This window comes from Trichoderma atroviride, chromosome 5 (genome assembly GCF_020647795.1).
Source record: "Trichoderma atroviride chromosome 5, complete sequence".
In the NCBI taxonomy this organism is placed as follows: domain Eukaryota; kingdom Fungi; phylum Ascomycota; class Sordariomycetes; order Hypocreales; family Hypocreaceae; genus Trichoderma; species Trichoderma atroviride.
In genome coordinates this window covers 2,536,635-2,561,560 of record NC_089404.1, presented here as the reverse complement: position 1 = coordinate 2,561,560, position 24,926 = coordinate 2,536,635, and the positions used below count along the sequence as shown (strand labels likewise).

The 24,926-nt window shown below is 47.1% G+C and overlaps 10 protein-coding genes across 12 annotated transcripts; 7 read left to right on the top strand and 3 right to left on the bottom strand.

Moving 5' to 3' along the window:
* Window positions 1-1,079: 1,079 nt before the first annotated feature.
* Window positions 1,080-3,712, bottom strand: TrAtP1_010052 (uncharacterized protein; the record flags this gene model as incomplete). 2 transcript variants are annotated; one of them, XM_014089980.2, is made up of 11 exons in its annotated part: window positions 1,080-1,390; window positions 1,448-1,528; window positions 1,578-1,657; window positions 1,718-1,885; window positions 1,942-2,054; window positions 2,104-2,298; window positions 2,350-2,449; window positions 2,503-2,602; window positions 2,668-3,098; window positions 3,167-3,534; window positions 3,602-3,712. In XM_014089980.2, 11 exons carry the CDS (start codon window positions 3,710-3,712, stop codon window positions 1,284-1,286), a joined length of 1,854 nt encoding a protein of 617 aa, XP_013945455.1. In that variant the 3' UTR covers window positions 1,080-1,283. The 2 variants fall into 2 exon arrangements, with proteins under 2 accessions (XP_013945455.1, XP_065970645.1); XM_066114549.1 differs by having other exon boundaries at window positions 1,448-1,657.
* Window positions 3,713-5,163: 1,451 nt separating this feature from the next.
* TrAtP1_010051 (uncharacterized protein) lies at window positions 5,164-6,251 on the top strand (the record flags this gene model as incomplete). The annotated part of the gene is made up of 5 exons (XM_066114548.1): window positions 5,164-5,544; window positions 5,606-5,687; window positions 5,754-5,844; window positions 5,897-6,132; window positions 6,190-6,251. 5 exons carry the CDS (start codon window positions 5,164-5,166, stop codon window positions 6,249-6,251), a joined length of 852 nt encoding a protein of 283 aa, XP_065970644.1.
* A 292-nt stretch (window positions 6,252-6,543) lies between these two features.
* Window positions 6,544-7,043, top strand: TrAtP1_010050 (uncharacterized protein; the record flags this gene model as incomplete). Its single annotated transcript, XM_066114547.1, has 2 exons — window positions 6,544-6,873; window positions 6,930-7,043. The coding sequence occupies 2 exons, from the start codon at window positions 6,544-6,546 to the stop codon at window positions 7,041-7,043; spliced, it is 444 nt and encodes a 147-aa protein (XP_065970643.1).
* A 402-nt stretch (window positions 7,044-7,445) lies between these two features.
* On the bottom strand, window positions 7,446-8,231 carry TrAtP1_010049 (uncharacterized protein). Its single transcript, XM_066114546.1, has 3 exons — window positions 8,189-8,231; window positions 7,705-8,125; window positions 7,446-7,641 (listed from the first exon to the last, which is right to left on the bottom strand). The coding sequence occupies exon 2, from the start codon at window positions 8,104-8,106 to the stop codon at window positions 7,825-7,827; it is 282 nt and encodes a 93-aa protein (XP_065970642.1). The 5' UTR covers window positions 8,107-8,125; window positions 8,189-8,231; the 3' UTR covers window positions 7,446-7,641; window positions 7,705-7,824.
* A 734-nt stretch (window positions 8,232-8,965) lies between these two features.
* TrAtP1_010048 (uncharacterized protein) lies at window positions 8,966-9,305 on the top strand (the record flags this gene model as incomplete). The annotated part of the gene is made up of 2 exons (XM_066114545.1): window positions 8,966-9,021; window positions 9,080-9,305. 2 exons carry the CDS (start codon window positions 8,966-8,968, stop codon window positions 9,303-9,305), a joined length of 282 nt encoding a protein of 93 aa, XP_065970641.1.
* Window positions 9,306-9,985: 680 nt separating this feature from the next.
* TrAtP1_010047 (uncharacterized protein) lies at window positions 9,986-12,155 on the top strand (the record flags this gene model as incomplete). Its single annotated transcript, XM_014089982.2, has 3 exons — window positions 9,986-10,028; window positions 10,086-11,577; window positions 11,642-12,155. 3 exons carry the CDS (start codon window positions 9,986-9,988, stop codon window positions 12,153-12,155), a joined length of 2,049 nt encoding a protein of 682 aa, XP_013945457.2.
* A 1,369-nt stretch (window positions 12,156-13,524) lies between these two features.
* Window positions 13,525-14,887, top strand: TrAtP1_010046 (uncharacterized protein; the record flags this gene model as incomplete). The annotated part of the gene is made up of 2 exons (XM_066114544.1): window positions 13,525-14,254; window positions 14,316-14,887. The coding sequence occupies 2 exons, from the start codon at window positions 13,525-13,527 to the stop codon at window positions 14,885-14,887; spliced, it is 1,302 nt and encodes a 433-aa protein (XP_065970640.1).
* A 682-nt stretch (window positions 14,888-15,569) lies between these two features.
* Window positions 15,570-18,708, bottom strand: TrAtP1_010045 (uncharacterized protein). 2 transcript variants are annotated; one of them, XM_014089984.2, is made up of 5 exons: window positions 17,539-18,708; window positions 17,236-17,480; window positions 16,858-17,180; window positions 16,497-16,808; window positions 15,570-16,428 (listed from the first exon to the last, which is right to left on the bottom strand). In XM_014089984.2, exons 1-5 carry the CDS (start codon window positions 17,694-17,696, stop codon window positions 15,664-15,666), a joined length of 1,803 nt encoding a protein of 600 aa, XP_013945459.1. In that variant the 5' UTR covers window positions 17,697-18,708; the 3' UTR covers window positions 15,570-15,663. The 2 variants fall into 2 exon arrangements, with proteins under 2 accessions (XP_013945459.1, XP_065970639.1); XM_066114543.1 differs by having other exon boundaries at window positions 16,858-17,480.
* Window positions 18,709-21,065: 2,357 nt separating this feature from the next.
* On the top strand, window positions 21,066-22,442 carry TrAtP1_010044 (uncharacterized protein; the record flags this gene model as incomplete). Its single annotated transcript, XM_014089585.2, has 4 exons — window positions 21,066-21,334; window positions 21,395-21,462; window positions 21,516-21,951; window positions 22,021-22,442. Exons 1-4 carry the CDS (start codon window positions 21,112-21,114, stop codon window positions 22,440-22,442), a joined length of 1,149 nt encoding a protein of 382 aa, XP_013945060.1. The 5' UTR covers window positions 21,066-21,111.
* Window positions 22,443-22,819: 377 nt separating this feature from the next.
* TrAtP1_010043 (uncharacterized protein) lies at window positions 22,820-24,736 on the top strand. Its single transcript, XM_014089985.2, has 3 exons — window positions 22,820-23,180; window positions 23,256-23,490; window positions 23,555-24,736. The coding sequence occupies exons 1-3, from the start codon at window positions 23,043-23,045 to the stop codon at window positions 24,349-24,351; spliced, it is 1,170 nt and encodes a 389-aa protein (XP_013945460.1). The 5' UTR covers window positions 22,820-23,042; the 3' UTR covers window positions 24,352-24,736.
* The last annotated feature ends 190 nt before the right edge of the window (window positions 24,737-24,926 follow it).

Below are 24,926 nucleotides of genomic sequence, written 5' to 3'. Positions count from 1 at the left end.
TGTTGGCTAATTGGGAGCGAATCTAACGTCAGGGACCAATTGACGGGATAAAAAAAGTAAGCTGACGGCTTTGGTGAACGGAGGGAGGATTCCTGTATGCAGGATTGCGGGAACGTCATCTGTATGTGCCTGCGATGAGATGGACGACAGGGCATCTACTTTACGAGTATGTATTAGGCTGTGGATTGGGTGAGTGAGATAGGAGGTTGACTCTTTTTTTTGTTTTTCTCCGTGCTTGCAGTGGCTGTCGATATGATTGATAATGACTTGTCGCCATCTCTGCTTACAGCAAAAGTTTGCCGTTTGCCTATTACTGTGCTACTATAACTTTGCAGCCACCACAAAATTGCAAGCCACGCTCATCGGTCTAACCGGCGCCGTGCGATTACGAGGTACTGACTAGAGATCGGAATCTGCTGTAATCTGCGGAGTCTCCATGGCGTTGTTCGATTGTTCTTGAGAGATTATCCAATCATGCCCCGAAACGGATGTAGGTATGCACAAGTACGAGGTCCGCGCGAAACGGAGCCTTGACCGGGACCCCCCATGATGGCGGAACGCCGAATCGGCCAGCCGCGCATCGGCCCTTCCCACCGCTGTAGCTTTTCTTATTCAGCCCTGGCTTTGGGATTGATTGATGGGGAAGAGGAAATCGTGGGGGTTTTTGTGTTTTTGAGTTTAATTCTTGATAGAGTTTTGTTGATTTTGTCATAGTACCACGTTTGTATTCTTGTTGGTGTTTTTGTGTAATTGACTCTACAGACTGTTGCGCCGACGAAAGCCGGACGGCTAGCGAGGGAAGCAATCTACGGCTAGTCGGTAATTTCAAACACATGGGAGATGGAGCAAGAGATGAGAACGGCTTGGATTTGCTAAAAGACTGGCTAAGAGACTAGGAACGTGAAGCTGCTTGCGATGCAGGCGATTTGGGTTGAGTTACGAATTTCTGTTGAGAGAGCTGCCATCGGCGACTTTTATGTGGATTGTGCCTGAATGTCAGCTCACTAGCGCATTTTGTGCCGTATTGGTGCTCGCCAACATGAATCGCCATAAGTTGAGCACATATAATTGAGATTCAGCTGGTCAGTGAATATGATCTAGGGCTTATATGCAGCTCCATTTTGAGCGAATTGGAGACGCACATAGCGAGATGTGGTAGTAGAGGTAAGGAATCCCACTACTGTATTTTTTAACCCATAGATTCACAATGTTTCGCCACCTAGGTATACCTCACAGATACCCATCCATCAAAGACACGACCTTTTGTCTAATCATGCACGGTATTACTGCTCGGGCTTGTTATACATGTGTCTTCCAGTTTGAACAACCGTAGGAAGACCCAAATCCGATAAGATCTCGATTGCAGTATCAATCAACAGCAAGTCGGAGCCTACAAGAGGTATGTGAGTTGCCAAATCGGCTGTAAAGGCATAACTCGATAACATACCTGGCGTTCCCATAAGGGCTACCGCGAATGGTAACTTCTCCTCTCGGCCACTGACTCTCGAATGATATGGAATCTCGGCAACTACCCACTATCAATATCTGTTCTTCTCTTTCGTAACATGGCATCTTACTTGGGATGGCAAGCACTGGTGACTTTGTTACAGGGCCGATAGCTAGAGCATTAACGCCTTCTTGAGGCGGTCTTTGGAATCTGGAGCCAAGTTAGACTGCATATTCTTCCTCTCCTTAAAAAGTTGGGCGGGACTCTTACTCGGGGAATTCATCCCGGTATCTTGGTCCTGCAGACTCAATCGGCAGCATTACGATAGCATCTGTGTTGTCATTGGTCCGCACTGTGTATTGGAACCACCTGCTGTATATGTTGATTCTCTCGAACCCCTCGTCTCTCTTCTCTCGAGTGATGTTTTTTCCAGCGGACCTAGATTGTTATCAGATCGAATTGAGAAACAGGAAAAGAAGAAGAGAAAATGTTACCATATGCGCTCATTCTGAAGCGTTGTATACGGCGCTCGCCCAAACAGATCCCTATGGCGACGGCGAAAATTCTCGCTGTTATGGTATACATCATACGCCAAGGCCTCGGTAGCCTGTCTGGCTGTTAGATCGCATCAAGAAGTGGGAGCAATAATTTCATACCGGATGAATGAATTCTTGTAGCGAAGATGCATCTTTCGTTGGCGGTGACACATTCCAGCATCCTTCAAACGACATGTCTACAAGCTTCACATTTAGCTTCGTAGCCATCGACTGTGCAAATGATTTTGCTTTGCTAGCTTGATCGGGATCAATGATTTTCCAAAAGTCAGTCGGCCAGATGATGGAGGAAAATTGCTGCGTACGCCATTAGCCTAGTTTTGACAGACACATGTGCGGAGAACATACTTTTGGAATCTTCTCGAACTGATCGAATGTCAACCATTCAGCCGCAAAGTTTTTGCATTTTTCGAGATCTCTTGCAAGAATTCCGGGAACATCCCACGACCTAGGGCTTTCAGCCTGATGTACACAAATCAAGAGCCATCTATAGGTACTTACTGAACATATGGCTCAATACCATCTGAAGAAATGGCTCCAATGCTGGGACGAAGGCCAAAACACCCACACCAGTGAGCGGGCCGGGTGACACTGCCCCAAGCTATTCAGTAAATCTGTCAGCTTATTGCCCTTTCAACCACTGAATATTTCCTTGAGACAACGTACTGTCAGTGCCAAGAGTGATATCGAGGCAGTCGTAGGACGCAATGGCCGAAGCACTGCCAGAGCTGCTTCCTCCGGGTGACTGATATCCATCTGCCCTAGGATTCCATGGAGCTTGATAATCGGTATATTCCATGGGCTCCTCCCAATTTCCAAAGGACGTCAATTTCGTTTTGCCAATTATAACGACGCCTTTGTCCACTAGCTTTTGAACACAATGGGCGCTTTTTGTTCTGGGAGGAAAAGTATTGTAGAATGCATCATTGCCAACTGACGTCTTGATCCCGTTCAAGTCAATATTATCTTTGATAAGAACGCGCAGGCCTGCAAGCGGAGAAGGGTGGGTAAGACTCTTGATACGCGATGGTATGGCAAAGCTGAGAGTTTGGCTATTTCGACTGCCGATTAGAAATGGCTCTGGTGCACTCAAGGGACTAAGAAAAGAAAAGGACGTCAGCTTGCGATTATCGGACAGGGAGGATGGCATTTGTTATGTCGTTACTCTTTTTGCGGTTTCAAGGTTACCATGCAGGTCCCGTTTGAATCATCCACCAGCTTCCACACCTCCCTAAGCTCCTGGTCCACAATCACATGCGGGCCGGGGAAGTAGTCCGTTGATGAGGTGACAACATATTCCTTCATGCCATGTTCTCTAAGAAGATGGATCGCCTCATTCGATACGCTGAGCTTGCGCGATGTATTGAACACGACGCATTGGAGGAATTCTTCGCCGAAAACATCGTCGTGCTTGTATCCATCCAGACACTTGCGTATCCACTCGTCTGTGATGCTGGCGGGGCCGTCTGGCGGGATGCTAAACACAGTTGCCAACTTTAACTCGACGGCATTCGTTTTCGGCAGCGCCGAGTCCTTGCAGAGAATGACCTATTAGCTCGACCTGAGATGCTAAATATGGTAGCTTGTGGAGTCATCCTACCCGTTTCGATGATGGTGCTATATACCGGTTCTCAGATACCGTAAATATATAGCCTTCAGGGCCCATGTTTGACTCGATCCGTACGGCGTCTGGTATGGGCGGCTTGGCCATCTTTCCGGCAGAAGCGGTGCTGCTAGACAAGGATGCGAGACGCAACTGCCGCGACCAGGGGGAGGCACCTCAGCATCTGGGATGGATGATGCTTTGAATCTTGAGTTCGAGAGCTGAGCTGCTGGGGACGGGGGGGGGGGGCAAAGGCCGAATGTATTATGAGCGCCTATTGCTGAAAGAATTGAAACTGAATCAGAGGTGGCCGTGCTCTGGCAACGTTTTCAGTAGTTGCCTTATGCCAAGGTGGTACATGCGCCTGCCCAATGCAAAGAATAAGGGTAAAGGTAGGTACCAGAACAATATTCTAAAAATAGAATGCTTGGAGCTCAGTAATACCTAGGTATCTACGTACGTACACTACAAGGAGAAGAAGAATTAAATCTTTGATTCATTAAATTATATCAATCAAGGCGTGGTCTTTATATTTAATTGCAAGTGTAAAAACAAATCATGCTTGCCTTTGAGCATTAATACGATTAACACGAGTTAAATTTGGTGCGGTGTCTTGTGTATCATTGCATATCATGAGAAGAAGCGCGCTGATTAAGCCCAGTTGTCAAACATTAACCAACGATGTCGGCTCCAATCACAAATATCACGAGAAAGCCCATGAATTGCAAGAATCTAACCTTGCAGACCTGCTTCTCTTGATTGGCTCTTCGTAGAAACTACTATAGAGGGCAACCCATACAGCTTTTTTCTTTCTTTCTCTCTCTCTCCGAGCCAGGAATTAAAACTGCGCTCCAGACCAAACTGAGGCGCATTTTAATCAAAATGATACAATGTAATCATGACAAAAATCGCATATGCATCCATCCTTGGATTAATGTTTAACTGAACAATAAACTCTTCCTCGTCATAAACCTTGTTCATGAACAGGGATTTGTTCAAGAGTATGATGAACAGGCATCTTCACAATTATCACATCACGCGCCATTGCCCACGTATGCAACCTATTTTTGGTATCGGCTTAGGATTTCATATACGTATACTAGTAGTTGTGCTATCGTGACGTAACGGATGTAATATTATGTGAGGGGGATGTGGTTACACAGCTCGAACAAAGAACGGAAATTGGGACCATATCCGGAAGTTCAAGCGGATAGAGGGGTACTGTATGTCAGATACATTAACAGGCTACCAATGAAGTCGCTTTTCGGTGTCATGGAGTTTTCGTTTTGCATATACGAGTAAATATGCGGCATGTGCTGGCAAAACACAGCATATATACAAGAGTATCACGCAATTGACTAAAAGCGACCTGTAATATATTGCTCGTGAAAAGGATTGGATACGTGTTGAGATGACTCTCGATACGTCGGCAATTTTTTCTTATAAAAATAGCCGCTAGTACTTTGTTTTGATCATGCTATTATCAATACCACTGACACACCATACAAAGAATTCGCTCGAAACAGTACATTGTATTGAATACCAACATTACCTCAATAATGGAAGGAAAACAAGATACCGAGAGCGAACACGGTGCGAACCATTGGCCGACAATTGAGTCATCAATGTATTACCTTGATCAGGTGCCATTGTATAACATCGAAAAGCCGTATAGCATGAGATATTTGCCTGAGGAAGATATTCCCCAGAGCAATTATGTCAAGGTGAAACGTCCAATATCGGCAAGGAGTATGCGAGAGCCAGGTGCAGGGCCATTTCGCATAGAAGAATGCGGCTTTCAGATGATTGATATCCATTCTCATTTAACCTATGACGAATTTTGGGACAACGAGAGAGTGCAGAGCGTATATATCCCGGAAGTCAAGAAGGCTTTGAAGCTTGAATTAGGAGCAAAGTATGTGCATGTTTTGGATTATGCGGTGAGTACATGTATAAAGAAGTGACGAAGTTGCTTTGTTTTCATCTTATTGATGATCGCAGGTCAGAAAGCGTCACGAAAGCTTTCCGGTTTCAACAGGGAAAGAGTATCAGTACGATCAGCCTACAGCGTTGGCTCACATTGGTAAGATTGGCGTAGCGATACCTTGTTTTTGCAATATTGAGGAGGAAAAGACTGACAGTATCCTAGACTTTACCGCCAAAGAAGGCGAACGCATCATACGAGTTCTCTTTGGAGATCGAGCCGAAGAAGTTCTCAAAGGCCGCTGGCAAGCAGTAAAGTGAGTGTCGTATTCACACCAAAGAAATGTTTCTCTAATTCTATTTTTGCAGCGTCTGGAAACCGATAAAAGGCCCCCTTGATGACTGGCCGCTAGGACTATGTGATGCTAGGTCGGTCGATTTTGCAAATGATACTATCCCCGGAGACATAGTGTTTGATGATTTTGTGACGGAGAATCTGCAGATTTTCCCATCTCCAAATTTTCAATGGTATTATGTCCCAGACCAGAGTACCTGGGAAGCGTTGATGTTTAAGAGTGCAGATAGCGACGAGACTGCAGTCCCGGGTATGTTTGACCCATATAAGAGCTCAAGTTGAATAAAATGCTAATGTCTGAAATTAGGGTGCCCCCATTCTGGTTTCTACAATCCACATGCAAGAGAAGGAAATCTGAGAGAGTCTTGACTGTAGGACATTTGTATTCTACGCAGACCTTGAGGAGTATCCTCCTATCGTAGGCGATGTTTTTCAAGCTAAATCGCATATGCTATGATGTTCACCTAAATCGAGATATTACTGTAGATATTTTGGCTGGGTAAGCTTATATATGCCGAGCTTTATGATAGGCAAAGCTTATAGGAGGTGCATGTAAAGTGCATGTAAAATGTTTTGTTGCATATATTTAATCTCTCCTAGTCCCTACTGACTTGGTGCCTTTTCTTGTTTCTTCTTCTTTATTTTTTTCTTGAGCATTAACATGTCGAACAACGTCAGAAGCCAGCTTGGATTCCTTAAGAGAGATGAGCTTTATGACTCTATTAGGCCTTATAGCTGTCGATACACTCCACACGATGGCACCCCGCGCCATAATTTGACGGTAGAAATGGTAGACATAACTATCCATGACGCGAGGCCACTAGACCCTACCATTGATGAAATGGGCTTCACGTTGACTTCATACCCCACTGAGATGGCCTACGGGGATTACAATGATAGTGAGAAGATCTCAAACATCTATGTACCAGAATTGGAGGAGCATCTTCGGACGCTATTTCAGGCACCTCACGTTAAAGTGATTGATTATGCGGTATGATGGGATTAGCAACATCTGCGATCAATGGCACATACTAACAAGCGTTTTAGGTTCGACGACGGCATCCAACTTTTCCAATCTCGACCGGCTCGGAGTATGCCGATCAACAGCCAGCCAGGCTAGTTCATCTGGGTGCGTCGCCGCAACTCTTCAGACTCCATTAGAGTATTGACCCAGTGGCCAGACTTTTCTCAGCAGCAAGGTAAAAGAATGCTCCAGACTCTTTATGGAGAGCATGCACAAGAAATTCTGCAGCATCGCTGGCAAATCATTAAGTGAGCAACTCGAACTCTAGCCTTGAGGATTTTACAACATCTGATGTCCTTCTCAAGTACTTGGAGGCCTCTCAAAGGGCCCCTGTTCGATTGGCCACTAGCTGTTTGTGATGCTCAAACCTTTGATGCGGCTCATGACTCCCAGGTCGCGGACGCTGTGTATCCGGAATGGGCCTACGAGAATGTACTGATTCACGCGCACCCCGACCAGAAGTGGTATTACTTTGCTGGGCTTGAGGAATCTGAGACAATGCTATTTAAATGCACAGACTCGGATGCTCAAAAATGCGGGCGTAGGTTCTATTTAATAAATATTGAGAAAGTGAGCTAATCTTGTACATTTCAGCGTGCCCTCATGGGGCCTTTTGCAACCCATCCCGACCAACGTCGGAGTGTCCAAGAGAGAGCATTGAGTCGAGGGTATTTGTAATGTGGGCACCGCTGGGTGAACTTCCAGCTCAGATAGGCTCAGTGTATGGGGAACGTTCTTAAAATCGAGATATTTCAGCGCGTGTGATCTCAGTGGTTAATGCATGTTCATATTACTCACGGACAGAAAGCTTTACTTTCCATATTAGCAGAAGATATCACATTTCATTCATTTATTGGGCTGAATAGGCGACACGCAACTTCGACACAGCCCTCAACCTCAACTGCCTTGTGTGGTTAACTAGGACTTAGTAGGCGTCATCTTGACGGCCACGCCGCTGGTAAAGCCGCCGATCACCATGATGCCTCCCACTTCCGTGCCATGGCTAACACCTTTAGTCTCTGGCTTTTCCACGCCACCCTTATTCCGAGCTATCCAGCCAGCCTTCCATGGCTGAAACTTTTCCACTTGTTCGTCTCTGAAATGGTCATCACTGGTATGACCGCCGGCATAAGGCTGTTCTGCGATGTTGTCATAGGTCTGGAAATCCCCAGCAAGGTGGCCAATTTTGTTGCTTGCCATATTTTGGTATTTTGTGAAACTGGATAGCGTTAGAAATTTGCGTATTCAGTATCTCATGGTAGGATCATAAAGAGTGGCTTACTCGTGGGAGAGAATTTATTAGTGCTGCAGGCAGATGATGTTTTTTTGAAGTCAAGTGCACCTATGTCTTTCGCGCTCCAAGTCCCTTTTGTATCTCTGCTTAACAGAGTGATGCCTTAAACGCTTATTATGGGTATATTCATACATCAACCTTGTATCAAATACAGACGAGAATCCTATTCCGACAGCAACACATGTCCCACATTGACCTACTCGCTGCCCACTGAAGCCATGAATGATATTGGGCACTAATAATGCTGTGGTACCCAATATATTGTCTTATATCAGTGTATTCAGCAGATAGTAACGCAATGTTACGACACCTTTGTAGCGTGGATGCAGGCGGGCAGTGATCTAATTGGGTTTCTGAAATATTCAAGCAAGATAACTGTGCCACGCAAAGGCATACCGATAATTAATGGCGATGAAAGCCGCCCAGAGCCGTCCAGAGCCGTCCACCCTGAAAGTTGAGTACCCGAGGAGCTCGCACTTATGCAATGTTTCGGTCAATATTGGTGGCTTAGCCTGCTGTGCAACCAATACCTGTGACAAATAGATGAACGTAGTCCACGTACTGATGAGCTTCCCCTCTTCTATTATACACGTCACCTACCGGCAGGAAATTTTCGGGGAGTTTGTCACCGCCCATTCTGCCTTGCTCTGAACACTCGGTCAGCCTAGGCAACGTCGTATTGTTTGATTTTGTTATCCGTTTCCAACTAACTCGCTCCTTTGTGGCAGTGCTTTTCACTTGGGCGTTTGGCCCATATACCACAAAATGCTCAGACCTTTGTTCGGACATTCCGTAGCGGGCAATGTCTCTGGTGGAATCGAGTAAGTGAATTGTATTTGGAAATTTTGACTAATGACTGATATGCATACTACATCATAGCATAGTGGTGATTCCGGCTTGGGGGTTCAGCTCACCGTCCCAGTGGGCTAGCCCCTCCATGTCCTCATGGTTAGAAGAACTTTCCGAAGATCTTGGACCTAGTGCTACAATACTCGAGTATACTCATCATGTTTATGGAAACTCCCTTTCTGATCATGTACTAAACGGCGGCAAAAACTTGCTTCAAGCATTGAGGAGCCATCAACCCAATGCCAAGGTTAGCTGAGCATGATATGCTACCAATGGCACATGCTGAGTTCATGTAGTTCAAAAGACCCGTTGTTTTCATTTGCCATGGTACTGGTGGGCTTATTCTCAAAAAAGTGAGTTTCTATGGCGAAATGCCTAACCCCCTGGTGCGGCGATGTCTAAATTGGGTCAGGCTTTATGTCTTTGTAGACTTTTTTTCCACGAATGCGGTTACTTGATACCGGCATTTTTCGGACTGATATTCTTGGGCGTGCCGCATTTCCAAAGGCATGTTACTGCGATTGAAGTGAAACAAACTATCGAATTCCTGCTCAAATATCGGAAGAAAGAAGCCAGGAGGAATTATCAAACGGTGAGCGACGCGCTGGCTTTAATTGAGCTATGTCGAGAGTTTGAGAAACTAAATCTCACTATTTCCACAATTTCTGTTTACGAAAGTGAGACGGCAGCGTATCAGACCAGGTTATTTGCGAGGTTTCTCAGTAAGACACAAAGTCAAGTCGTACGTTTTAAGATGTGACCTATTAATGGTGCTGCAACTAACAAAACCTCGAAAAGGTCGTTCCGAAGCGATTAGCGCAGCTAGGTATTGCTGGGGAACAGCTCGTCGACGGACATTCGAATCATGCTAGAGTGTGTGATATCAATGCCAGAGGTGGCGTATATGATATAATACGGAATTTCCTTTCGAACATTATGAGAACCGCACCGGAGAAGATTGCACAAATGAGCGTACCATGTAAGCTCCACTCAATCCACCTTGATATGAGCTGCCCTGACAGTTGAAAAGACACAGTTCCGTCAGTGTTGCGACGCGCTACTCTTCGGAGTGATGCCGAATCACTTAAAATTTCCGAGTTCTTGGCTGAAGCAACGCTTTCCCCTACGTCTTATCAAGAAGGACGTTCAACCTTCGGATCAACCGATGGCTCATTTGAGCTTGTACCCTCTGTGACTCCGCTTGAAGAAAGCGAAAAAGAGCCCATTCTTCCATGTTTCATGCTTAGCTCACAACATCGTGTCAAGCATTTTCTAGGTCGTGAGGATATGATGGCAACTCTTGACAGATATTTGTTAGCAGAGCAAAAAGAGGCGCTAGACGATGATCAGCAAGATAGCCTCCGCTCATTTGCTCTCTGCGGTCTTGGTGGCATAGGGAAAACATCGTTGGCTATTGAATACGCATTTTCTCGTCGTCTTGCCTTTGATGCCATCTTTTGGCTTAATGCAGATAACGCCAACATCCTCGGAGGTAATTTTGCACAAATTTCGACAAAGCTGGGGCTTGAAGATACGTCATCTGATTTGGCTGCTAGTCATAGCATTGTTATGAACTGGCTCTCGAAACCACTGAAGAGGCGTTCAGAACCAGAGACACGGGAAAACTTGGCGCAATGGCTGATTATCTTTGAAAACGTTGACAACTTGGACGTGCTGTCGGAGTTTTGGCCTGGCCTCGGGCGAGGCTCGGTGCTCGTTACAAGTCGAGATCCGCAAGCAAAGTTGAACATGCATATTCAATATGGAATACAATTACCTAGCCTTTCTATGGGAGACACTCAACTACTTTTGCAACAGTTAACACACTCCCCGGCTATACCGGCCCAGGAACAGGCCATCAAAGCCCTTGCCGACAAACTTGGCGGCTTGCCATTAGCTATTAATCAGATAGCTGGGATATTTCGACAGCTGAGATGCTCATACACGGATTTTCTTAAACTCCTTGATGATAAAGGTATAGCTACCACCTTTCAGACAGCAATCGATCTATATCAGGGACAAGAAAGCCAATCTTTAGCTACAATCTGGGCGCTTGATCGGCTGGCGGGTCCTACTCGAGCACTGCTTCAAGTGATCTGTCTTCTTGACCCGGATGCGATTCCAGAAGAGTTGCTAACCAGTCATTCTGCTGAAAATTATCTTCCGGACTACCCAAAGACTCGACTGGAGTATCTGCGAGCAAGAGGAGAGCTGTTGTCTTCGTCATTGATTAGCTTACACGAAGAGAGCGGAGAAATTGCTATACACCGTCTGATTCAAGATACAGTGTTGCATGACATGAATCGCGAAGGGCTGGAGGCAGCCTATCAAGCCGCTATCACTCTGGCCATTGCCATTTGGCCATTCCAGTCAATGAAAGAGCATCACTCAGTCGCAAGATTCAGCAAGTGTGAAATTTTCTTCCCGAGCGTCCTGCGTTTGAAGGATGGTTTGGAGCCCATGATACGAGGGGGAAGCTTCGCATCGAAAAATTTGGAAGCAGCCCGTCTGTTCAATGACGTTGGTTGGTACGTGCGCTCTCATTCGTCAAGCTTTGGAATTTATATTTGATGCCTTGTCTGACTAATCCAGGTATATGTTTGAACGAGGCCTACCAGACAAGACTGAGCAGTTTTGTAATGTTGCACTGATGATTGGAGAGCAAATGAAGGACAATCATACTAGCGAGGCTCACGAAGTCATTCGCGAAGGTCATTCTTTTATAGGAATTGCTCTTGTTGAAACGAACAACCATGGCGATAGTAAAAAGCACAAACAGAAATGGCTTGATATGCTGCTTGAGAGAAGATCAGAGTCGGGACTCCCGATTAGGGACTACGAACTTGGCTATGCTTACAACGAAATCGGCGTGGCATACGGCAATAGCGATATGCTTGAAGAGGCGTGCGAGGCGTTCCGCGAGTCCATTACAATCTTTCAAGGCTTGGAGGACTATACAGATACTATGCTTGGATGGCCCGAGCCCAATCTAGGTTTCATGTTCTGGCTGTTAAAAGACTATGACAGTGCTGAGAAAGCATTGATTGAGATTCTAGATATCCATGCAGCTGCGTGGGGCGTTGATGATACGAAGTCATTCAAGTAAGTGATGCATCATATTATGAATTCCTCGACTGACGCAAGCTTCAGAACAGGAAAGATCCTTTACGGATTAGGCAACGTGCTGGAATCACAAGGCCGATATCAAGAAAGTTTAGGGTTTCATCAACGATGCTACGAGCAGTACAGAAAAGTCCTTGGACACAATCATCATAGATTTGGCGACATCTGCCACAAGATGGCTGAACACTACATTAGATCGCGTCACTTTTTAGAGGCTGAGTACGTCGAATGATAAGTACGTTATGCAAGGTATCTTGAGAGCTAACGGGTTACAGAGAACACCTTAACATGGCTTTGAAAGCTTTCAACCTGCGTCCATATCTGTCAAATGAGGCAGCTAGAACAACATACTTGAAAGGGAGACTATACCAAGAATTGGGACGGCTGGAAGAGGCTGATGAGGAAATGAGAAAAGCTTACGATATAAAGAGCCAAATAGAGCCAACAGATAGTCGCCCATTGGAAGAGTTGGATGAGGCAGATTTTGATCGACTGGTAGCATTTTGGTCTAGATAACTAAGATTTTAACGTTCTTTGTCAACATAAAAAAAAAAAAAACTCCTTTTTCATCAAGCTTAATATGTATTGTAGTTTCGAGTCCTATCATACCCGTCTCACTAAGCACATCTTCACATGGCCTAGGAGGGCATAACGGTCTCGCCTTACGCGATGGACTGCTATTGTAGATGATTACAAATCGAGACTTTTGCAATATACTGTGCAGGGTTTAACCTTACAGCTTGGCATCTTTCACATTTTAAACTATTATGTAAAAAGGGTGTGTCATATGTATCGCTAAATCCCAAGTTGGTTGCAAGCGGGGATTAGTGATTAAGTGTGGATGGGAGCAAAGTACATGTACATGTATTTATACACCTTCATTACGCGCTCAAGGGCGCTACATCAGTATAACGTTCACAGTTTAGGTACATATCTAGGTAGCACTGGTTTCAAGGTTACAGCATATTTGATCCAAAATAGAAATAGTACAAAAATAGAAATGGACATTCGTTTCGGTGATGGTAGGATCGTGTTGGCTGCCTAGATACAAACGTGTTTTCCGCAGGCCACAGCCTCACTACTCTTCATCTTGCGTCCCTCCTATTTAGAGGTAGATTTACACGCCTATATGTACTCCCCATCTCCACCCAATTGTACATGGCTTTGCGCTTCCCCTCGCATTTCTAGGCACTGAAATTGTATAAAAAAAATGGATAATGTTCCTGGTTCTTCACCGTTTAGACAGCAAAGTATAGGTCGTCAGTCTACTGTGACAAAGAGCATAAAGAGTATATGTACTACTCATATAAAAAAATGTCAGATTCTTGGCGAGCTGGAGATTCTTGAGGCTAATGTTTGACACAGTGAGCCCAAACGAATACGCCGAAGCAGTCAAAGCTTTCTCAGCTCTGCCAATAGGCTCAAATTACCTCTCCCTCGGCAAATTTCTTATAGAGAATAGTGATTCGCCGGCAGCTGTGCGGATAGACGTCAAGGCCAGCGCCAATGTTGCTCTGATATATTCTTTGACGCTCGGCGTCGAGGATCAAGATGGCCAGCGCGCCAGAACAGCCACCGACTGTAACTCTTTCCAAAACCCGACGCAGCTTTACGAGTTCCAGCCGGAGACGAGCTGTATAGTTTTCCTTCGCGGCTTTCTGTCTGCCGCATGGATCAACAATGTTGGCAGCCGTTTCTTCGTAGATCCCGAGCTTTTTGGCCGCCACCTCGACTTTCGGTCTACTCAAGATAAGTCCAATAATTTCTCCACTCCTTCCTTGCCTTCTGCTTCCCGGCACCTGATGGAGCTGCCTATAACGACCATTGGCAGCCGAGAGAGCTCTCTTTATGGTATACCTCCGTCGGCTTGGATTGAACAGGAAAGGAAAAGGGGCAGAGATGCTTTGGAGAAACATCACGATCGGCTTTCGAGCTTACGCTCCGACATCAGTGTTGGCGAATCGATGATCCGAGACTACTACATTTTTGACGAGACGCACTTTGCAATTGACCAAAGAATCTCGATATTTATGCAGCAAGTGGAAGACGGCAAGTCAGAAGATGAAAGGAAGCCTTTTAGACGTGAGTATTGCATGCAGCTGTCTACTTTATCAGTATTGTAGCTGACAGTAGGTATAAACAGTCTTGGTTTGGGCTGATGCTGGAAGCGGCGTGCGCCGTGGCAAACATGAGCCGTGGGATACCGAATCTTACGAATCAAAATATCATCCCGTGATAGATCATAAACCGATGATTGCCCTCAAGAGCCATTTGCTTCGGTCTTCTAGTGCAACTGAGAACGATTTTTCAATCCAGCAGGATCCCGTTTCTCAGCTTTACCAAAACTATGGCCGCTCATTACATAGAGAAACAAAGGCCCACGATCCATTCTATGCTCTTGGAGAGGTTTTCCAATTCTCTGCAAACTCACAACAGCAATTTCTCAATATGATTGACGCTAAACTTCGAATATACTCTGCCAAAGGACCTGAGCACGACCACGTGATCTTATCCCACCTTAAATACACACAGCAGATTTTATATTCGCGAATTTCGGACATTAAGCGCGTTTTGATGAACATCGAGAATACTCTTCATCCGGCCTGGGCAAAGTCAAATTCCAAATCTGGGAAAGACAAGGCTGAAATCGCGTATGATAAGATTCAGCGCGATTTCAAGCATCTTCTCGACCATGCGGTGTCGCTGTATGATTGAACAAAAGAAGCCATCTCTGTCCTGCAATCTAGCATCTCCATCACGGAGTCGCATTCGGCTATTTTGCAAGCAGACAAGGCTGGGAAATTGACGTTTTTGGCATCTGCATTTGTGCCTGTATCAGTTGCTACAGGCATATTTGGCATGAATGTCAAGGAACTCCCTGGGGATCAGATCAGCATATTCTGGTTTTTTGTTGTTGCGGTCATACTGACTACGCTCATCTTTATTCTGTTTTACTTTGATGGATTTTGGAGAAAGTTAAGGCAGGAAAGGTTCCCTAGAGCATAAAACAATGTTTATGATTATGTATGGTATGTATTTACTCAGCCAATACTTCAAAAGACATGGCGTTCTAACATCACAATTGAAAAGTTATCCAGCACCCCAATTTCATTATTAAGTACCTCTGCTATAGTTTAAAAAGTTAATTAGTCCATGTTAAAAACTATATGACTACTAATAATAAAAAAGTAGCAGCATCAGTAGCATTGCTACCTAGCCTACGCTATTGCTGGAGTGCTGGATGCATGCAACAGAATCGGGGTGCTGTATACCTTTTCCCTCAAATATCTGGTAGCTCATAGATGAATAGGAATTGTATATGGTTCATGTTGTCATCATTTATTTGTAAGCAGGCTCATATCTAGCCAAAGAACTTGATAGTATATACAGACAAAAACGTTGGTGGCCCTTTACTCTATGTTTTCCTTGTATAAAGAAAAAGACATGGATTCTAGTATGACTGATCATCTTCTAGTCTAAAAAAAATAGCGTCAGTTGGGCACTCTAGGTGCAATAGACTGCCAGAACCTGCATCTATCGCCGCGCCCTCCTTCCCAAGTCGTAGCATTGGCAAGACGAAAAGTGTTGACAATGCCAGCTCCCTGGCGGACGTAGTAGCTCAACTCATCCGTCACTGTGACCAGAGATATCTCTCCACCTGTGGTATTGAGGTTCATAAACGTGGCGCCTTGCACGCTGTACTGCGGCCAGGATATTTGATCCGGGTGATTGGCGTCGATGGGAACTGTGGAATTTGCCATTCCGGCGGTTGCCTCCTTTACGGATATGACTGGAGTGTCATTGATGATAAAGTTGCCCCATAGCATGTGGAAGCTGCGCTGAAAGCCGGGATTCGGCGGGCCATTGGCGCTGACAAAGTACGCACCGAGATCTGCGCCGTGATATGCTGGGTCGAGCGAATATTGGTACTTCCACGCCTGCCGTTGTGAGCTAAAGGCCTCGGCTATCCATTGCGAGGGACATTGGAAGATGGACTCGGCGGCAACGTTGAAGGCTGTCTGCTGGATGCCTGTGGCCATGCCAGAGACGGTGTTTGCCGTAGGACCACTGTCGCCCGCTGTGTCGAAGCGAGTTCCGTTGTTACCAGGCTGTGCGGTAGCTGTATCGTAGAGTTGATTCAGAGTAAGAATGTCAGAGGTGGTGAGGGTAGGGAGAGTGGAAGATATGAAGGCGTCAAAGTCGGATTTGGTGGTGATGTAGGGGTTTGTAAGGGGGACACCTTCGTTGGCATTGGTCTGTCGAAGATTGTTGTTAGTATGGAGAGCTATGGGCCTTCAAGGATAGAATATTAAAGAGGACATACTCCGACTAAAATCCGCTGGCCGCTGATTTGACCATGCTGAAGCTGAACCGACGGAAGGTCTTGGATCATATCGTGGTCAATGACTGGCAGCCATGAGAAGCTTCCAAAATAGCCATTGGAAGTTGACACAAGGCCACTGGCGTTTTGCAAGACATTCGTGTCGGCGGCAACAAGGCAGTCAAATACGCTCAAGTGATTCTGTCTCGAAGTCTCCCCGCACCCAGCGGCTGCAGCAAAGTCGTTGTAGTAGCTGGTGGGGATAGAATCGTTGAATTGATAGATTGGCGGGACATATGTGCTGGCTAAGATGATCTAAAGACAGTTAAAAACGTGAATCAGACAGAGGTATAAGACTACGCACGTTGCTGAACAGTCCAGAGTCTCTGCCACCATATGCCAAGGACTGATACATGACGGATCCTGCGCCAGACGATTCGCCGCCCAGTGTAACGCGGGTTGGATCACCACCAAACTTGGAGATGTATTTCTGCACCCACTCGAGTGCGAAACGCTGGTCTAATAAGCCCACGTTGAGCTTGCCGTGTTGCTGGACGTCGGCAGAGGCGAGTTGGCCAAAGGCGCCCAGCCGGTACTGAATCTCGACGGTGATGAAGCCATTGTCGTTGTCATTGATCATGGAACTGGGGTTGTAAGTAGCAGAAAAGACTGAGTAGCCACCGCCGTCTTATCATAGTGGTTAAGTGTTAGCGGAGACCTCTCTCAAAAGTGCAAAACTTACGGATCCAAACAAAAACGGGCAAGTCCTTGGCTTGCGGCGGCGCATAGACGTTGAGATAGAGGCAATCTTCATTGCCCTGGTTGGAGTTGAAGCCGTATACTGAGGGCACGCCATAGGCGCCGGACTGGGGACACCACGGAGGCTGATCTACTGCGGGAACGAGGCGATTTCGCGTGGTGGCATTGAGTGGTGGCTGAGGAGCTTGCCATCGTAGATTGCCGGTTGGGGGAGCGGCGTATCGGATACTAAGTCGGGACTGTGTAAGTGCATGAAGCTGCCAAAGTCTGTCTCACCCATGTTTACCTTTTCCAGGTGTTTAAATCATAGGTGTCGTTGTAGACGCCCTCGTAAACTGCGTATCCTAGATCGACGGTTGGTGCAGATTCTAAAGGAATGGCTGCGAAGACGTGGTCCGTGACGATGGCCAGGGCGAAAAGGATGGAGCTGGCAACGCGCCTCATTGTAGCGAGATTCTACGCCCGAGTCTTGAAACCCTGCTTGCCGAGCTGTATCCTATTCTATTCCAGGCACAGTTCAAATGTCGTAAGGAATAATGAAATTAGAAAACCATTATCATTACGGAGAAAGAGGAGAATTAAAAGACGTCAGAAAAGTCTAGAGAATGGCTGCTTGTTGGTTCAAGAACAAAAAGTCCATCATGGTGGATACAAGTGATCCTCGAGCGTTTCGAGAAACGAGGGACAGCCGCATCCGGGACCGGGAGCACTAAACGATCCGTGATTCAATCCTGCACAGCTCAAGAGATTTTCAACATCATGTGGAAACAGCAGACAAATTGGGCAAAGACAGCTGGAATATTTGAATGGGCGACATGGATGGCGTTTGAGGTTCGCTGCTGAGATGCACAATTCAGGTGGACAGAGATGCGGCCTCGCCGAAGCGGTCCGGGGAAGGTCAAGCAAAGGGGCCCTGGCAGCGCATGTGGTGCAGATTATGTGCGTGTGTATGTGCTTGTATGCATGCCGGCCGCCTCAGCTGCGACCGAGAGAGCTGAATGCGAGTTGTCGGCAACTATTAGAAGTGAATATAGGCCGTAATAACATTAGCATGTGATCCATGGTGAAGGCATTTCACTGCCTCGAGGCAGATGACGATGTAAGTGAGCCGGGAAATGACGAGGCGCAATCGATGTTTTCTTCCATTTCAGAAAAGAATAGCCGGTGACCTCTTTACCGTCTGCAGGGACAGATAGGCAGATACTGGATGGATGGAGCAGCTTGTCGTTTGAGGCAGCGGAGTTTACGGCAGTGTCAGCTTTGGAGAAGACAAGGGGGCTGGTGATTTTCCGCCGGCTTCATGATTCAGGTGACTTGGGTCTGGTAAAGAGGCATGACTGCGATGTTGGGATATAGGACACTATTCTGTGGACGGGAGGGCATAGGAGGACTATTGGTTCATATTGTACGGCAGCTGAACTGCTCGTAGGAGTGGCGCGTGATGGGGACCCCGTCTTGTCTTTGTATGGCAAATGACTTGCTGTTTCTAGAAGTACACAGCAGCATTTAAACACGAGGCATCGCCCACGGATGAGTTGCGGCCGATAGAGAATAAGAGCGAGCGAACGGCCCGTTCCCTTGCGCTTATGGCGCTCTAAAGATCCCTGCTAGCTGCAAGGACTGCATTTTACGGCAGCTGAATAGCGTACTTGTAAGAATAGAGGCTTGCTGAAGAGTACGATAACGGGAATTTCTCGAACTGATGGTGCTAGTCTTGTAAACGCCTGTTCCACCAATCCAAGTCCCTTGACCCCAAACAGAAACAGAAACTGCGGCAACTTCGGTGTGTGGTAGCATTCAAACGCACATGCAGTAAATAGAGTAACCGCATATGATTCAGGTCATGGCCAATCTGACGATCCAACGTGGCAACGAGGCAAAACGCCAAAAGTCAATGGGCTATGCCCCGTGTAAGCCCAGCGAGGCGAAACATAATCTCTTCCTCGTTACGTTTTTTTCAATTCTCGTGATGGGCGATTAATGATGTGCACACCATCGGGATGCTGCGGCCACTCAGGTGAAAGAGGGAAGACACATTTGCTGCTTCTGCCTCGTATCCTTGTTCGCTAACCAGCCCTCCCTCGTGCCGTCTTGTCTTACATGCATGAGTGCCCAGGCCAGGGCCCCATCCCTGGTTCCCTTCAGCGGCACTTTGTAGCTGCAGTAGGTACTACTACGGTGATACGCAAGCTTTTATACCTCGCATTTTGGACGATGCTCACTTGTGTCCCAACAAGGCATATGCTATTCTTTTTCTTCCAGATTACCTGCCAAGAAGGTCCTTAGCCACCTTCCCCCATGCTGCGTGGGGTTGAGCTCAGAGTTGCTCGTTTTCAGGCATCGTTTCCGTTTGACAGGCCATGCGGATGGAGATGCTTGCGTGAACATTTGACTTGGTGCCGGCGTTGGTATGCATCTTCGGGATGTGGAGGGAGACGACGAAGCGGGATGAGACAAGGGAAGCGAGGTGTGGAAAGTCTCTTGAGATTCTAAAACGTTTGATGTAGCATTAAATAAATGAATAAAGTTATTGATCAAAAACCTTTTCAGTTCTGGAAAAAACAAAACATTACTGGTGCGTGTAAGTGAGGCGATGGATATGTATGGACATGACTCCGCAGAGTACATGCAAGCACAGACAAGCCCAACTGTCTTGGGATCAAAAATCCAACTCTACAATTTCTACCCTTGACACTGCTTGATGACAGGCATACTATCTGTTTCTGGTATGATGCGCAGCCTGGAGACAAGCCATGGCTCACAGTGATTGAATCCTTTGCTTGCTTTCTCGCTGCAAGGCTTCTATCGCACAAGGCTTAGTTCTCAGCTTTGCTCTTCTTACGGCACATGGGTTGAGAGATAGTAACAAGATGTCATTCTGCGAAAGTGGATTCCTAAATCTCTCTCCGACTTCACCGTCAGCTGTTCTTCTCGCCGTTCTTGTATAAGTCGGTCCTGTTAAGGTGGCGATCTTCCTTCTCCACACTCTGCACAACCTGCAAAACCTTGCCAGGGCTTTTCTCCATGTGTTCCAGTGCTGGTATGTGTTTGACAGCCGTTGGACGACCAATCTGGAAACCCGCACCGCTCAGTGGACGGTTCGGACCGCCCTAGAGGAGCGAGGATGATCCTTCGTGGGCAGCTCTAGAAGCGATTGGCGTTGTACAGCTGTTAGCAGAGCCTGTTCTGTAACTGGACGAGCCTATTCGACAGAAAACGGGTGGTGTGTGTGGCTACTGCATGCATGGAGAAAGTCGCACTACAGTATCAGAGTCGTATTGTTAGGCAGTAATGGGTGTGATATCGACTGTGTGGCAGTAAGCGAGATCCATGCCCAGCAATCACAGCTTGATTAATTGATGGGGTCGAGTGTTTTTTGCTTTGAGTGGTTCGCTGCAACCCTGGGCAAATCTTTTCTTTTGTTCAATCTCTTATATTCTTCTTCTTTTCCCCTGCCGCGACTATTTCTCGGTTCCACATACCAGGCTGCCGTCACTCTGATTATTGTACATATAGCACTATCTATATCCACGTGCTGCTTGGAGTCTTTGACGTGCATGGCCTAAGTGTCAGAGACGCATGGGACGGCTCCGGCCAGAGGGCAGTCGCTGGTATCTGGAGCTGTTGATGCTTTGACTGCCGGTTGTGATTGTGTTTGCATAGAGCATCCATCACGGCATCCGAGACGGCTTGCTTGGACGGTTCAGAACGACACGATAAACGAAGCCACTCAGCGCAGCGTCTGACTGTACTGTTTCCCGTCTCCTCCCCCTCGCCCTCACTCTTTTTGGGCAAAACCCAATACAACACATCGAGAAAAAAGAATTCAATTGAGATTCATCATCAGTTTATACCCGAGATGGCGACGAATTCAACCTCTTTCAGCCCGGAATACTTGGCCCAGTCCAAGACGGGATTAGTTACAGCTTTTTATTCGATTCCAATTGCACTCGAAGCATTAAGCACAGGATGGAGACTATGGGCAGTGTCTTCATCTCAAGGGCGACTTGGTTATGAGGACTATCTGATGCTATGGGCGACTTTATGTTCTATGGTCGAATGTGCGTTGGGATTGGTATACGGTATGTGAGCAATGGTTTGACTCTAATAGTAGAAAAAGGCAGTGCTGATTTGCTTCACAGGACCGCCGTATGGACTCGGACGCCATATACAAGCTGTTCCCGAACATGATGTAAAAATGTTTCTCAAAGTGAATACAGCCTCATTCTTCGTCTCATAAGTGAAAGCCACTCACAATCACAGGGCGACTACGTCTTCAGCCACTTCTACGACATCGCCATTGGCTTCACCAAACTCTCCGTATTAGCCCTGTACTACCGCATCTTCATCACCCGCACATTTCGAAATCTCGTCATCAGCACCGCCTGTTTTGTCTGCGCCTGGATCATCGTCATGGAGGTTGTGCTGGGCTTTGGATGTCGGCCCATCCAGGCGTGGTGGGACGCAACTCGAGGGAAATGCATCAACAAGGAGGCCTTTACGTATTTTACGAATGTCACCAACATGGCGACGGATCTGTGGATTTTCTCGATGCCGATCCCGGTGATTCTGGGCCTTCATGCGGCCAAGGAGCGGAGGATAATTCTGTGCTTCATGTTTGGCATTGGGGCGGCGACGTGTGCGATTAGCGCGGCCAGACTGTCGTTTGTGTTTGGAGTTGCCTCTGCGGATTTTACATGTAAGTTGTGTCATTGTCAACTTGATCAAGTTAACGGGCGATGATAACTAACACATTTATCCCATCAAGGGGACGAGGCTTCTCTGGGGATCCTCTCAGCCTGGGAACCCTGCGGCGCCATTCTCTGCGCAAATCTCCCCCAAATATACCGCCATCTGGTCATCATCAAGGACAAGATCCAAAGCACCGTCAAATCGGTGGCGCATTCCAGGAGCGGCGCAACAGCATCCAGCTCTGAACGGCGAGGCGGCGGGTACAAGGGGAGCTTGCAACACCACGACTGGGCGAAGATCAACAACAGCGATGGGCTATCTGGAGGAACCGGAGGAGAGACTGTGACCGAGGTTGTTGCGCAGCCAACGACGATGTCGGTCGAGTTGGGTGAGCTCAAGTCTGGAGGAATCATGGTGTCGAGGGCATTTACACAGAGCAGCGCGCATGATTTATTATCAGTGGCGGAGGCGGAGCCTGGGGATAAACCAAAAGACTGAGAGCCCTCTTTTTATCTTGATTAAGCTTCTATCTATTATTTAGCGCATATACCCGTTGCTATCTTGTTAAAAGTTGATGCAGTGAAGTCGTTGATACATGCATGTTGACTTGTATGGGATTGAAGGCTTTTACAGTTTGGCATTGAAGCAAAAAGTACATTCGCACCCACCAAGAGTGAAGCAGCTACACTATGCTCCAAATCACAAGTACAATTAATAATTTCTTCTTTATTTTGCTATTTTTACGTCCGAGTTTATCTTCTTATACGCGCTGCATCAACCCAAATCCAGGGCCCTGTTTTGCGGCACGTGCTTTGGCGTCGACAGGCGCTACGCGAAAACCCAAGCGTGACGTCGTTGCTCTACCAAAACTACAATCCATTCAATTCTCACCACCGCCAACAATCACAGCGCCGCTTCGTCCACCACCAACCACTCAATTAGCTTGGATACTCATTATAAAACATTTAACAGCACGGTAATTATTCGATACAAAGCTTCAAAAAGCACCAGCATCGCTATCAAGGCCGCTGTGGCCTCGGTCTGTCGAGAGACGCATCGATCGCATCGCATCCGCCGCTCAAAGACTTGGTCGCCAGCATGGCTTCCACGCCCATGGATCTCGATCACCCCGCCGGCTCAAATGGCTCTGCGGCGCTCAATATCTCGCGGAATCTGGCTGCTAGCGCGCCCGTGTCCAACCTCAGCGACGTCGCCTCCAGCTTTCGCCCGACAAAGGTGCGTTTGCCTTGTGCCGCGGAAAACTGCCGATACCGGACGGAGCTTCAGAAGCTGACATGGTGGAATCTATAGCTGCTACGTCGAGATGACATAAAGGACGGGAAGCCTCAACCTCGAGTCTTGTCAATTGACTACGACGACGACGGAGAACTGCTCATGACATCGGCGAGCGACGAGACGATTCAGATCTACAACGTTCGAGAGGGCCGACACGACAAGAGCTTGCTGAGCAAGAAGTACGGCGTCAAGCTGGCCAAGTTTACGCATACTCGCTCTAGTATCATCTATGCGAGTACGAAACAGAACCGTGAGTGACTGCGCCATCGTGCCCCTCTTGTATTGACCGCGGCTGAAACGTCACATTTGCGCAGATGCTATCCGATACCTTGCGACTCACGACAACTCCTTTATTCGCTACTTTGAGGGCCACGATGCGGCAGTAACGGCGCTTGCCGTCCATCCGGGCACCGACAACTTCATATCATGCTCACAGGACAACACTGTCCGCCTTTGGGATACACAGACGAAGAATTGGCAGGGCCAGCTTTTCCTTCGATCACCATACCTCGCTGCGTACGACCCCTCGGGCACCGTCTTTGCCGTTGCATGTCCTAGCAGTGGCTCTGTCCTGCTGTACGATATCCGGAATTACGACAAGGCGCCATTCACCACCATTGATCTCGTCGAGCAGTGTCGCGGCGTCGACTCGCAGCATCTCGTCAAGGGGTGGACCAAGCTCGAATTCTCAAACGATGGTAAGTCTATCCTTGTAGGAACAAAGGGTCGCGGACACTTCCTCCTCGACGCCTTCCAGGGCAATCTGAAGGCATATCTCCGACGACCCGCTGGAGGGACACACCGACTGGCTGCGGGCGATAGTCTTCCTTCAAATGGCGCTGGCCCGGCTTCCACTGATCCCAACGCGTTTGAGAGCAGTGGAGAGTGCTGCTTTGCGCCAGATGGACGATATGTGCTGAGTGGTGGCTCGAAGCAAGATGTGCTGGTATGGGATACGCTGAAGCAGCCGTCGGAGAGCAAGGTCCTCGACCCAACATGGACGCTGCCGGACAAGAGAGAAGCTGCCGTGCTGGCATTTAACCCGCGGTTCAACTTTTTCGCAACGGCAGATCAAGACCTGGTGCTTTGGTTACCGGATCCTCATGCATAGAAGCCTGAGAGAACGGCGAATATTCCAAACGCATGAATCTAATTTCTACAAATGATGACGGTAATTCAACTCTCTTGTTTGGAATAGAAGGAGAGGAAAACGGGCTTTTGTAGATACCTGGCGTTGTGAAGAGTGGCTCAAGCGATGGGGTCGGCTGTTTTACAGTGTTTTTTGTGTCTCTTGCATCTTTTCATGTATGGATATAGACGCTTCAATCATTAATGGATATGATTCGAATGGCTTACTGGTGGTGCCATGTGACAAAAGTCTAGTCGCCCATCTCACAATCGCTGTATGATCAACCACTCTTCCAGACAGTCATCCAAAATCAGCACAAGGTCGATTTCATTTCATTTGAGATACAGTTGGGTCTTCATTCAAAACTTTCTTGCTTATCCTTGTCGTGCCACTAGTCGTCAATAGACCCATCACAGCAGTAGATGTAAACCAAGCCTTTTACTTCGGACATCAACAACGCAACATTCCATACATAAGATCATATAATCTTTTTACACTAGCCTTTACAAATCTTTTAAACTTATACAATTGCATGAAAAATAAATCTCGATTATTAT

Bases quoted from the DNA above. Each gene is read 5' to 3' on its own strand.
- TrAtP1_010043 (XM_014089985.2), top strand. From the start codon at position 23,043: ATGGCTTCCACGCCCATGGATCTCGATCACCCCGCCGGCTCAAATGGC. The intron at 23,181-23,255 runs GTGCGTTTGCCT...TGGAATCTATAG, and splicing joins CCAGCTTTCGCCCGACAAAG to CTGCTACGTCGAGATGACAT. The intron at 23,491-23,554 runs GTGAGTGACTGC...ACATTTGCGCAG, and splicing joins TGCGAGTACGAAACAGAACC to ATGCTATCCGATACCTTGCG.
- TrAtP1_010045 (XM_014089984.2), bottom strand. From the start codon at position 17,696: ATGAGGCGCGTTGCCAGCTCCATCCTTTTCGCCCTGGCCATCGTCACG. The intron at 17,181-17,235 runs GTAAGTTTTGCA...CACTATGATAAG, and splicing joins GCCCGTTTTTGTTTGGATCC to ACGGCGGTGGCTACTCAGTC. The intron at 16,429-16,496 runs GTATGTCCTCTT...AATCTTCGACAG, and splicing joins GCCAGCGGATTTTAGTCGGA to ACCAATGCCAACGAAGGTGT.
- TrAtP1_010049 (XM_066114546.1), bottom strand. From the start codon at position 8,106: ATGGCAAGCAACAAAATTGGCCACCTTGCTGGGGATTTCCAGACCTAT.